Source organism: Macaca nemestrina, chromosome 10, assembly GCF_043159975.1.
Source record: "Macaca nemestrina isolate mMacNem1 chromosome 10, mMacNem.hap1, whole genome shotgun sequence".
In the NCBI taxonomy this organism is placed as follows: domain Eukaryota; kingdom Metazoa; phylum Chordata; class Mammalia; order Primates; family Cercopithecidae; genus Macaca; species Macaca nemestrina.
Genome location: NC_092134.1, coordinates 11,872,153 through 11,883,657, shown reverse-complemented (window position 1 = coordinate 11,883,657; position 11,505 = coordinate 11,872,153). Strand labels below are relative to the sequence as shown.

The window sequence follows — 11,505 nt, the reverse complement described above, 5'->3', positions numbered from 1 at the left end:
AAGTAGCTGGGATGACAAGCATCTGCCACCACACACGGCTAATTTTTGTATTTTTAGTAGAGACAAGAGGTTCACCACATTGGCCAGGCTGGTCTCGAACTCCTGACCTCATGATCCACTGCCTCAGCCTCTGAAAGTGCTGGGATTACAGGCGTGAGCCACCGAGCCCAGCCACACACCAGCTGAATTCTGCTTCAGGTATTCAGAATCTCCCTAGAGGAAGCAGTTTGCCCTTCGCCTCTGCCATTCACTTCCAAGTACTGAGGGAAACCATTATTTTAGAAATACTTTGCGTCTGCTGGATAAATGGCTAACCTGGGCTTTTCTTGCTTTTGGGGGAAAAAAAAAAAAAAAAAAGTTTACCAACTCCCTTTATTGAAGCTCTGGTTCATGCTGCCTTAAAAAAAAAAAAAAAAAAATGCTTGTTGCCTGTAATCCCAGGACTTTGGGAGGCCAAGGTATCCACTTAAGTATAGGCATTCAAGACCAGCCCGGTCAACGTGGTGAGACCCTGTCTCTACAAAAAGTTAAATTAGCCGGGTGTGGTGGTGTATATCTGTAGTTCCAGCTACTTGGGTGGCTGAGGCCGGAGGATCACTTGAGCCCAGAGGTTGAGGCTGCAGTGAGCTATGATGGTGCCACTGTACTCCAGCCTGGGCACCAGAGTGAGACCCTGTCTGAAAAAATAAACAGTGCTTGCCTGGGCACATGGGTCAAATGAAGCTGGAATGCTTAGGACTGCTGATATGGGCTGAATGTGTCTACTGAAATTCACATGTTGGAAACTTAATCCCCAATGCAACCTTATTGGGAGGTGAAGCCTTGGGGAGGTGACTGATCAGGACTGTGCTGCCTTCATGAATGGGGTCGGTGCCCTGTACAAGGGCTAGAGAGGGAGATCATGCCGTCTGCCCTGCCAGTGTCTGCCATGCAAGGACCACTCTTCCTCCCTCCAAAGGATGCAGCACCAGGGCACCCTCTTGGAAGCAGACAGCAGCCCTCACCAGATACCAAACCTGCCAGCACCTTGATCTTGAGCTTCCTGGCCTCCAGAAGTATGAGAAATCAATTTTTATTCTTTATAAATTACCCAGTCTTAGGTCCTCTGTAACAGCAGCACAAAACAGACTGAAGGCAATGGGTGCATCTATGACCTTGCTCGTTAAGGAGTGATGGTCACTGGCTGTCTTCCGAAGTGGGGGAGATGTTGCTTAGCCTCCTCTTTTCTAAAATAGAAGAGTGAAAGCCAGCGTTGGGGTGCGGGATGGGGGTGTTTCCAGATGCCATGAACACCAGCAGGGGGCTGGGTGTGGTGATGTGCACCCGTCATCCCAGCACTTCGGGAGGCTGAGGCAGGAGGATTACTTGGGCCAAGAGTTTGAGACCGACCAGCCTGGGCAACATATAGCGAGACCTCATCCCTACAAATAATTTAAAAATTAGCCAGGCATGGTGGTGCACACCTGTAGTCCCAGCTACTTGGGAGGCTGAGGTGGGAGGATGGCTTGAGTCCAGGAGTTTGAGACCAGGCCTGGGCAATATAGTGAGATTCTGTCTCTATAAAAAATTTAAGAATTACCTGGGTGCGGGGGCGGGTGTGGTGGTGGGCCCCTGTGGTCCCGGCTACTTTGGAACCTGAGGTGGATGGATCACTTAAGCCTGAGAGGTGGAGGTTACAGTGAGCCGAGACTGCCACTGCACTCCAACCTGGGTGACAGAACGAGACCCTGTCTCAAAAAAGAAAAAAAGAAAACCAGAAGGGTTTTGCTGGCAAATTCTAACCCTTGGACAACTGACTGAACTTTTGGAGCCTCACCTCACAGATGATGATCCATAAAACAGGGTTAATCCCTACCTCAGGGGGTAAAGTATCACGTGGCATACCAGGCCATAGTTCAGTGTGACTGAGACTGCTCCGGGGCTGCACACCTGTCTGGCCTCCACCAGAATCTTGCGATTACCTGCCTGCGAGAGCAGTGCTGCTAAAACTTCAGCATGCAGATGAGTCACCTGGGGAGCAGGTTTAAGCCAAGCCTGGGCATCTACGTTTCTTTTTTTCTTTTAATTTTTGAGACAGGGTCTCGCCCTGTTGCCCAGTCTGGTGTGCAGTGGCATGATCACAGCTCACTGAAGCCTTGATCTCTAGGGCTCACACAATGCCCTCACCTCAGCCTCCCGAGTAGCTGTGGGACCACAGGCATGCACCACCACACTCGATTAATTTTGTAATTTTTTTTTTTTTTTTTTTTTTAGAGAGATGGGGTCTTGCCATGTTGTCCAGGCTGGTCTCGAACTCCTGGACTCAAGCAATCCTTCCGCCTTGGCCTCCCAAAGTGCTGGGATTGCAGGCGTGAACCACCGTGCCCAGCTGGCACCTGCGTTTCTAGCCCACTCGCAGGTGACACTGGCGCTGCTGGTCTGGGAACCACACTGAGTAGCGAGGTCCTAGGACATGCTCTAAATTAGAGATCTGCTGAATACATTAGCCTTGACTTGGGCATCTGACCTCACTGTCAGCCTGAGGAAGGAATACAGACATCAGGGCAGATGGCCTAAATAAACAACCACCAATCCAAACCTCCCAAAGAGGCCCAGGCTTTGCACCATTTTGCTGTCTGTTTATTTCAACTTTACAGAGAAGCTTAAACATCTGTGGAAAAACACGAAAGGCTTATTTTTCTCTTAAGTTCATGTACTTTTTAGTGATAAATACACAGTATTTAACTTTATACACCTGATAAAAGGAAAATGCATAGTAGAAAGGGTCAGGAATGAAACAGAAGCATCGGGCGTTGAATTGATCACAGAGTAAAAAAGTCTGCAGTCCCCAGAAACTCGGCCTCCAGCTGGAGAGGGGAACCAGCGTACCCTGAAACTTCCCTAGCACCTTGGAAGCAAGTGGAGGTCATGGTTCTTCCACTCGGCAACGTGAAGCTCCCTGCTGGAAGACAAGTGACAGCGACAGGCCAGGCCTGTGTCCACCTGCACAGGCATTCTCCTTGTTCCAGAAAGGCTCTGAGGATGGGAGCCCTGCCTCTCAGGAAAGGCCAAGCCAGTGGGGAGAGGCCTCTGCAGCCCTAAGTGTCAACAAGGGGCTCAATAAGGCTTTCTGGGAGCCACTGGCAGCTGGTGGGATGGAAAGGGGAGGTGGAAAAGGGTAGAGGAAATGGGAAGTGGATGGAGGGTTTGTGCTTCCTTCGAGGCCACAGGTGCAGGCCACAGGTTGCTTACACCAGATTGGTCCCACAGATGAGCCAGCAATGGAAGAAATTATGGGCATCCTCTTTGCCCCCCTGGAAGAGCTGCTCATAACAGCACCTCCTTTCCTGACAGAGCTGGCTTTTGAAAAATCAATATGCTCCAAGAGAGTGGCAGCTCAAATGCTTTGTGTTTACAGCTATCTTGGCTTATCCTTTTCATGTGGGGTGGGTCCTTTCCACAGCTTGCTTTGGTGTTTCTTCGTTAAAAAAAAAAAGTCATCAACGTGGGCCTCCCCCACCCCACTGCCCCACAGCTGGGTGCTGCCTGATTGCTGGCATTCCCTGGAAGAAATCTTAGATGGAAGGTTCCATGGTGGGGAGAAATGGCATTGTCTGATGCAGCTGTGTAAACAAGAGAAGCCCTGCAGAAGCTCTGAGCACTGCCGCCCCCTGGGCCAGCCACCGGGCCAGGCCAGAGCCCACACAAGCAGGCTGGGCCTAAGCCTAGGGACCAGCTGGCTTTAACCTCTGCAAGGTGCTTATTGCAAACTAACCAAGCCCCTTCTGGTGCCAGAAGGGGTGGAGCTATTGAGTCCTCTCCCCATAAACGTAAAGTCAGGAGGGCAAGAGGAAGTGCTGGGTTACAAAGACCCTTGCAGCAAGCAGGCCAGATGGCCCTCTCTAGACTACCTGTCCTTTGCTTTTCAAAACCAGCATTCCCTAATTCTGAACTGCTTATAAGATAGCAAAACAAGTCTGGCTAAACTATAGTCAAGAGCTTAGGATCTATGGAAGCCAAGAAGGCCCAGGGCTCCATGGGCTGGGCAGGGGCACACGGTCTTGTCCTTGTCTGAGAAATCCTCACACCAGAGCTGATCAGATGTAAACGACGGGGAAGCAGAGTTTCCCGGTGCCGTCTTTCCCCAGTCCAGATTCTGCCAAGCCCTGGAAAGCAGAGCTGGAAATCTCCCAGAGTCCTTCCAGCTTTCCTCCCCGTCAACTTCACACTCCCCTACCTGTGACTCTGAAAGGAGTCACACTTGAACCTCAACCAAACTTCCCAATATTAATTGGAAGTCAAAAAGATGAACCCTTTCTTGCTGGACTGTTAGCTACAAAGGGGAACTTCCTGTGCCAAGCCCTGGTTTCCTCATAGCCCGAGCGGTGCTGTGGGTTTCAACAATCTTCTCTAAAAGGGTGTCCTGTCCCAAGGTTATTGTGTGGAGTCTAGGGAAGCTCAGATCCTCAGGATGAACCATTTGTCTTTCGGTCCAGTGAAAGCATTTCCCAACTGGCCCTCCAGAAACTGGATATTTCATTGACCACAACAATCAGCTAGGATTTAAAATGAAAACAAAACCTTAGCAGTCTTTAGAATACACAGGTTATGAACTAGCTAAGCTGCTAATATATACAGGCGGGCATAGGTTTCATCGGCTCTAACTGATCACATGTCTGAAGCCGTGAAATATATCCTGGAAGCTCTAAATAATTTCTGAACTACTGTGCTTTAGAGTTCAGTCTAGTTAGAGACTTGAAAATGTTTTTTTGTTTAATCTTAAGCCATGTAATGTACATGGAAGCATAGGATTTCACCCTGAAGTTTTTGTAATTGGACAAAGAGATTTACCAGAGCTCGGTCAACTATCTCAGAAACCTACTTTGAGCAGCTGTCATGAAGAAACACGTTCAGTCTTTCAGGAGAAACTTTTTCCCACCACAGCTGCTGAATACCCTTCCAGGCTTGGAAAATCCCCTTCCAGAAGCACTTATTAAATTTCAAGCCCTTTCCGCCTTCCTGACAATTCTACCCATTAAAAAATTTTAAAATCCTTCTTACAAATAAGTTGCATCAAAGCTCCCTGCAGCTACTGAGGGCCAGCCCTGCTCTGACTCCTTGAGACCATGGCTCTGGAAGGTGCCATGGTTTGGGGTTTGTACAAGGAGCCACATCTAGCCCCCTACTCCCTATCAAATGCAGCAAACACCTCCATGGCCTGAGACCACCGGAGTTTCCTGCTCACCTTTCCACAGTTGTCAAACCCCACACACAGTCACTTGGTATATCTGACACGGTTCTGAAAATCACAATGAAGGATTTTTGGCATAAAAACGTTTTAAAAAGCAATTGTCCCAAAATGCACATGGGTTTGGGTCTGCAACTCCTCACACCCGCCTGTTCAGCCAGCCAGCGGCCAAGGTCGACGTCATGGAGTCAAGTCCTTTTTTTTTTTTTTTTTTTTTTTGGCCCCTTTAAAACAACAAAGGAAAAAACAGATAACCAGAGATGACGATCGAGGCTCTACACACGTGCTGGGTTTCCGTAGGACATGCTGCTATGGAAACGCGGTGCAGCAGCCCCCAAGAGGCGATGCGGCGCGCATGCGAGGTCGAGCGATCCAGGCAGCTACTCGGGCTCCATCGCCTCCTCCTGCCGCGGTGGATGCATGCGTGCGGGGGAGCCGGGGGCGGGGGCCCGGCATCTTTCCACGCAGGGACTGCCTCTCACAAGAGCACTTCCTCCTCCCCCACGGGGGGCGGGTCGGTGCCCTGGAGGTTGTCTTCGCTGCCTTGCTTCCTGCTCACCGAACAGAAAACCAACATTAAGAGACTCCGAGAAATGCCAGCGAGGCCCTGAGCCAGCTGCTCCCACATCTGGGCCCCCTGCCCAAGTGGGCCGTCGCGCACCCCCTGGAACGTGATCTAGGTAACTCAGTCTTTGAGATCCTCTCCCCTTTTCCTTGCTCACATAAATTTTTCAAAGGAGACTTTGCACCCAACTCCTCTGTAAATGAAAGACCAGCATCATTTGCCAAAAATAGCAAGGAACTGTACAACTGTTCCAAAACTATGTAACACCAAAAATCATTGCACAAATCCCACGTAGAAGGCACCCCCCACCCTATGGCGCCTGTCATACCAGGTTTTAGGTACTTCGACCCCCCACTTAGGCTATGAGCTCTTACAGGGAAGGGACTGTGACGCTTGTCCTCAGTCACCAGATGTTGAGTTCCTTGTGTGGGGGGTGATCAGACCCTCCCCTGCCTGGCCTGGCACACAGCTGGCCCTCAAGAAAGGGCTGCTGACAACTGCTCCAGGGATCCTCCCGCCTCAGCCTTCCTGCAGCCAGCCCTGAGGTAGGAGCACCTCAGACAGAAGAGGAGGCCCCTTCCTTCTTGGAAGTGGGAGAAGAAGAGCCCTTGTGTCCCTGAAGAGCCCAGGCTGGAGCCACCAATGTGACAGCATGGATGGTGTGACAGATGCAATGGGAATCCCCAAGGAGGGGCCCATCCCCTCACCACCATCACACAAGCTCCCCCGTTCTTAGGGAGGCCACTGGGCATGCCATGGGTTACTGTCTGTCCCTCCCCAACAACAGTCCGTGTCTCCTGTCCAGGAGGGAGACTGTCCTTACACAAGGGAAGAGAAAGCGTGATGTCTGGCTTGCTATGTTTCTGATGGAGAATGCGGGTAAGGTCCCCGGGGAGAGGTCAGGCCTTCAGTCTCTGCCCTCGCAGTTGCCTGTTGGTAAGGGCTGGGTCTCACTGCAGACGGCAGGCAGGCCTCCAGTCCAAGACCCCCAGTGCCTGAATCAGCTCTGTGAGCTCCCACGACCAAGGCATCCCACATGCTGGGGGCTGAGGGCAGGGGATCACAGGTGAGGGAAGGAAGGGGCAGTACAGCCCTTTGGGCCACTCTCCATCTGCTGGTGTCTTGCAATTTTGATCTCATTGAAATTAAGGCCGGGCACAGTGGCTCACGCCTGTAATCCCACTACTTTGGGAGGCCGAGGCAGGCAGATCACCTGAGGTCAGGAGTTCTAGACCAGCCTGGCCAACATGGTGAAACCCTGTCTCTACTAAAAAAATACAAAAATTAGCTGGGCATGGTGGCACACATCTATAATCCCAGCTACTCAGGAAGCTGAGGCAGGAGAATCGCTTGAGCCTAGGAGGCAGACGTTGCAGTGAGCCGAGACCACACCACCATACTCCAACACTCCAGCCTGGGCGACAGAGCGAGACCCTGTCTCAAAAAAAAAAAAAAGAAAGAAAATAGAAAAGAAACCAAGAGCAGACTTGCTCACAGACAGGAGGCAGCCCCAGTTTGGCAGACCCTAAAATGGAGATTGAGAGGAGGAAGGCCGAGGAAAGGCCAACCCGCTGGGTTTCCACTCCATCATCCGTGAGGCTCACACCCAAGGCTGAGCTGCCCAGGCATCTGTGTGGGCACAAGCTGGGGACTGCGTCTGCCTTCTGAGGCTGCTGAAGACCGGTTCTGAAGGACTGCCGTCTTCCGTGCTCTATGCTGGAGGGCAAGGTTTCTCTCAAAAGCATAAATAATTCCCAAACAGGTGTTCCTCCTAGATTACCATATAAGCCCTGACTCCCACAGGATGGGTGGCCAATCCATTTTTCTTTTTTTTTTTTTTTTGAGACAGATTTTTTGCTCTTGTTGCCCAGGCTGGAGTGCAATGGCGCAATCTCAGCTCACCGCACTCTCCACCTCCCAGGTTCAAGTGATTCTCCTGCCTCACTTCCTGAGTAGCTGGGACTACAAGCGTGTGCCACCACGCCTGGCTAATTTTTGTATTTTTAGTAGAGACAGGGTTTCACCATATTGGCCAGGCTGGTCTCGAACTCCTGACCTCGTGATCCACCTGCCTTGGCCTCCCAAGGTGCTCAGATTGCCCAGCCTGGTGGTCAATCCATTTCATCTTGTAAGCCAGCTCCTAACACTTGTACAGGAATGTTCATAGCATCAGTCTTCATTCGATAGCCAAAAGGTGGAGACAAGTTCATCCACAGAGAAATGGATGAACAAACTGAGGTGTGTCCATACAATGGAATATTATTTGGCCACAAAAAGGAATGAAGCACTAATACACGTAGAGCATGGATGAACCTTGAAAACATGATGCTGAGTGAAAGAAGCCAGACACAGAAGGCCACGTAGTGTATGATGCCATTTATACGAAATGTCCAGAATCGGCAAATCCATAGAAAACTAAAAGACGAGTGGTTACTGGGGTGGGGGAGTTGGATGGGGACAGCTAAGGAGTGTAGGGTGCCTTCTTGGGCTGATGAAAATGTCGTACAGTTGATGGTGGTGATGGCTGCAAAACTCTATTAGAAACCACAGAATCAAACACTTCCCATGGGTGAATTGCATGGTATGTGAATTGAACCTCAATAAAGCTATTTTTAAGAAACAGAAGTGACTGCCTGGAGCTCCCACCAAGTCAGGTGGCCACGACGGGTCACTGGGAAGGGCAGTGGGGTCCCCACCCACCACAGCACCTGCAGCAGGGGTGCCCAGCAGGTTCTCCCGGTCTCATAGGGACACAAGGCTTCATCTGTCCTGGGAGGTTCTGGTCACCTGGGCTGGGTATGCGTATGAAGGAAGGGTGGCTCACAGCAAGGTCTGCATCCACTCGGGGGAGGGAACTCTTACATTACTTTGCAACAGGTGGGAAGGGGACTTATTTTCTAAGTCTAAACACATCAGAGAAAGAGAAGTGGAGGCTGGAGAGCCCCTAGCAAAGAGCCACACAGTGCAACATGCCTTATCTATGCACTGACCATGCGGACTCGGCGGGGGGCACCCACGGGCCCCGTGACAGAGCTTCAACGCCATTGACGTGCACTGAGAAGACGTGGGTGCCACATGGAATCTTCAGACCTGGGTGCATTCTCAGGCATTCCAGCTGGAGCGCCATGCACCCGCAGCCCCAGCCCACATGCATGACCCACCATCGGGTCCAAGCCCCCGAGGCCCCTCGTTCTAATACTGGGTCTGGAGGCCCGTGGTGAGCCCGGCCACAGCAGCTCAGGCTGGAAGGAGCGTCTGCCTGGGTGGGGATGCCCCCGTGCTCTGCAGCTGCCCACCCACCCCCCCTCAGGCCCCAGCAGAGGCTACGGCACAGGCAGGCAGGTGTTACCTTGAGCTCAGACAGGGACTCACATTCCCTGGTTGGTTTTTTGCTGGAATCACCAGAGGGAGGGAAAAGGGAAGTGAGAAGGGACGCTTGGGATCCACGAGATGCCCATTCCCCCACCCAGAGACACTCAGACCCCAAACACTAGCTTCATAGAGCTGGAGCCAGGGTGGCATTGACATCAGGTGAGTGGACACCCCTCTGCATGGACACACAGAGTCCTGAATGAGGCCACACTGCTCGCCCAGCACAGAGCCTCAAACCTCCCCATCAGGCACTCACACTCCTGGGCCACAAAAGTGCTTTTCCTCTGACTGCCAAGAGCCCCCCAGCTACAGTGCAAGTCCCCGAGAAACGTAAACTTCAGGTGGATTAGCTGTCAGCAAAAGGAGGTGAGCTGAGCCCAGGCTGGGGTGCTGACTGTCCCAGTGCACCAGGTGGGTCTCATCTGAGTCTCTCCAGATGGTGCCACTTCAGGGAGGACCTGTGCAGAGTGCTCTGGGCAGGGCTGCCCCAAGCTCAGCCTCCAGCCCCCACTCCCCCACCCAAGAAGGCAGGCGGCCACTCACGTGAGCAGGTTTCCAGGCGCTGACAGGGAACGCTCCTCCCGCCGGCTGCCCTCGAATGGGTTCCCAAAGGAGCGTTTACGTATCATGGTCTTCACCAGGATCTGAAGAGGGAGAAAAGAGGAGGTGGCAGGTGACTGCTTGGCCAGGTGGGGGCGATTCCGGGCAACATCCTCCCTCTTCCTTCTCCCCAGCCCCTGCCAGCGCCCAGGGCTGGTGGCTGATGGCAGGCCTTTGAGAGAAACTGGACAGCCCCCCGCCGCTGCAACCAACCCCCACCAAAAGAATCCTCTGGAAAAAGGTGCTGTCCTGCACCACACCTTCAGCCACTGCTCAGCATCTCTCCCAGGCCTCCCTGCTTTCCACCTCCCTCCCATCCCTTCCAAAACCCAGATCTGGTCCCCTCACTACCTGACTCAGAATCCCCACCCAGAGGGGTCTGGAACTTGGCCTGTGGTCAGCCAGAGAGCCCCGGAAAGTTCTGGAGCAAGGACGTGAACCAGTCACTCTTGGTGATGCTCTTGGCTGCCATTTCCCATGAAGGGAATGGCCTGCAGACCCCCTAAGAGTCACTGGGCCCCTCACCCCACCCCAACCAGGGCGCGGTGCCCCTTCAAGCTGTTTCGGGAATTCATGGAGCTTCTGACTTTTTAAGCATTTGCTGCTAACAAGAAGAATAAGTGTTTAAGAAACACTAATTTACCAAAAGGTGCAAACACCCAAATGCCCATCAACTGAAGAACAGATAAACTCAAAGCGGTCTGTCCGTGCAATGGAACATGATTCAGCCATAAGAAGGAGTGAAGCACTAATCCTTGTACAACACGAACGGACCGTGAAAACCTGCTACGTCAAAGTAGCCAGGCCCAAAAGGCCTCAGAGTGTAGGATTCCACCAGAATACACAAATCTACAGACACAGAGGGCAGGTGAGTGGGTGCCAGGGCTGCGGGGAGGGGAATGCAGAGTCACTGCTGATGGGCGGGGGTGTGAAGTAATGAAAATGTTCAGAACTATTGAGGGGATAATTGCATGCCACTGTGAATGTCACAAATGCCACTGAATTGTTCACTTTAATTTTATGTTATGTGAATTCTACCTCAATTTAAAAGAAGGAGCGGGGGGCCGGGCGCAGTGGCTCACACCTGTAATACCAGCACTTTGGAAGGCTGAGGCGGGTGGATCACCTGAGGTCAGGAGTTTGAGACCAGCCTGGCCAGCATGGAGAAACCCCGTCTCCACTAAAAATACAAAAATTAGCTGGGTGTGGTGGTGGGCACCTGTCATCCCAGCTACTCGGAAGGCTGAGGCAGGAAAATTGTTTGAACCCAGGAGGCGGAGGTTGCAGTGAGCCAAGACCACGCCACTACACTCCAGCCTGGGAAACAAGAGCAAAACTCTATCTCAAAAAAAAAAAAAAGAGAGAGAATGAAGGCCTCTTCCCCGACTGACGTTCTTACAGTCAGTCACTGGGACACACCAGCCCCTGTTTCCTCTGAGTCTGGGCAAGTGTCACTCCCCCAGGTGAGCCCACCCTGCCACCTCCCCTGTGGTCTTGTCACCCCAGGGCAGGAGCTCCTCCTCTGTGAAGCCCCCAGCCCTTGCACCTCTCTGCACTGGCCTCTGATCACACAGGAGGCTGATTCTTCCCAGGTCCATCTTTAAGGCCAGGAGCCCCTCCCCCAGCAGCCCTCCCCCAGCCCCTGCCCCCGAGAGCAGGCACTGGGCTGTGCTCCTCTTTGACACCTGTGCCTGGCACACACTGGCTGCTCCATGAGTGTTTGCTGAATGATGAACACATG

General features: G+C 52.3%; 1 protein-coding gene across 7 annotated transcripts in view; it reads right to left on the bottom strand.

The window, feature by feature from the left end:
* Nucleotides 1-2,597: 2,597 nt before the first annotated feature.
* LOC105495499 (calcium/calmodulin dependent protein kinase kinase 2) overlaps nt 2,598-11,505 on the bottom strand; it is a 60,744-nt gene continuing 51,836 nt past the window's right edge. For 3 of the 7 annotated variants that reach the window (XM_071070950.1, XM_071070949.1, XM_071070955.1), the window contains 3 exons: nt 9,708-9,808; nt 9,142-9,184; nt 2,598-5,778 (listed from right to left, as the gene is read on the bottom strand). In XM_071070950.1, coding sequence (XP_070927051.1) covers nt 5,608-5,778; nt 9,142-9,184; nt 9,708-9,808 — 315 coding nt within the window. In that variant the 3' untranslated portion in view covers nt 2,598-5,607. Of the gene's footprint in view, nt 5,779-8,153; nt 8,696-9,141; nt 9,185-9,707; nt 9,809-11,505 lie in introns of those variants that run through there. The other 4 variants (XM_071070954.1, XM_071070952.1, XM_071070953.1 and 1 more) reach the window with 2 other exon arrangements.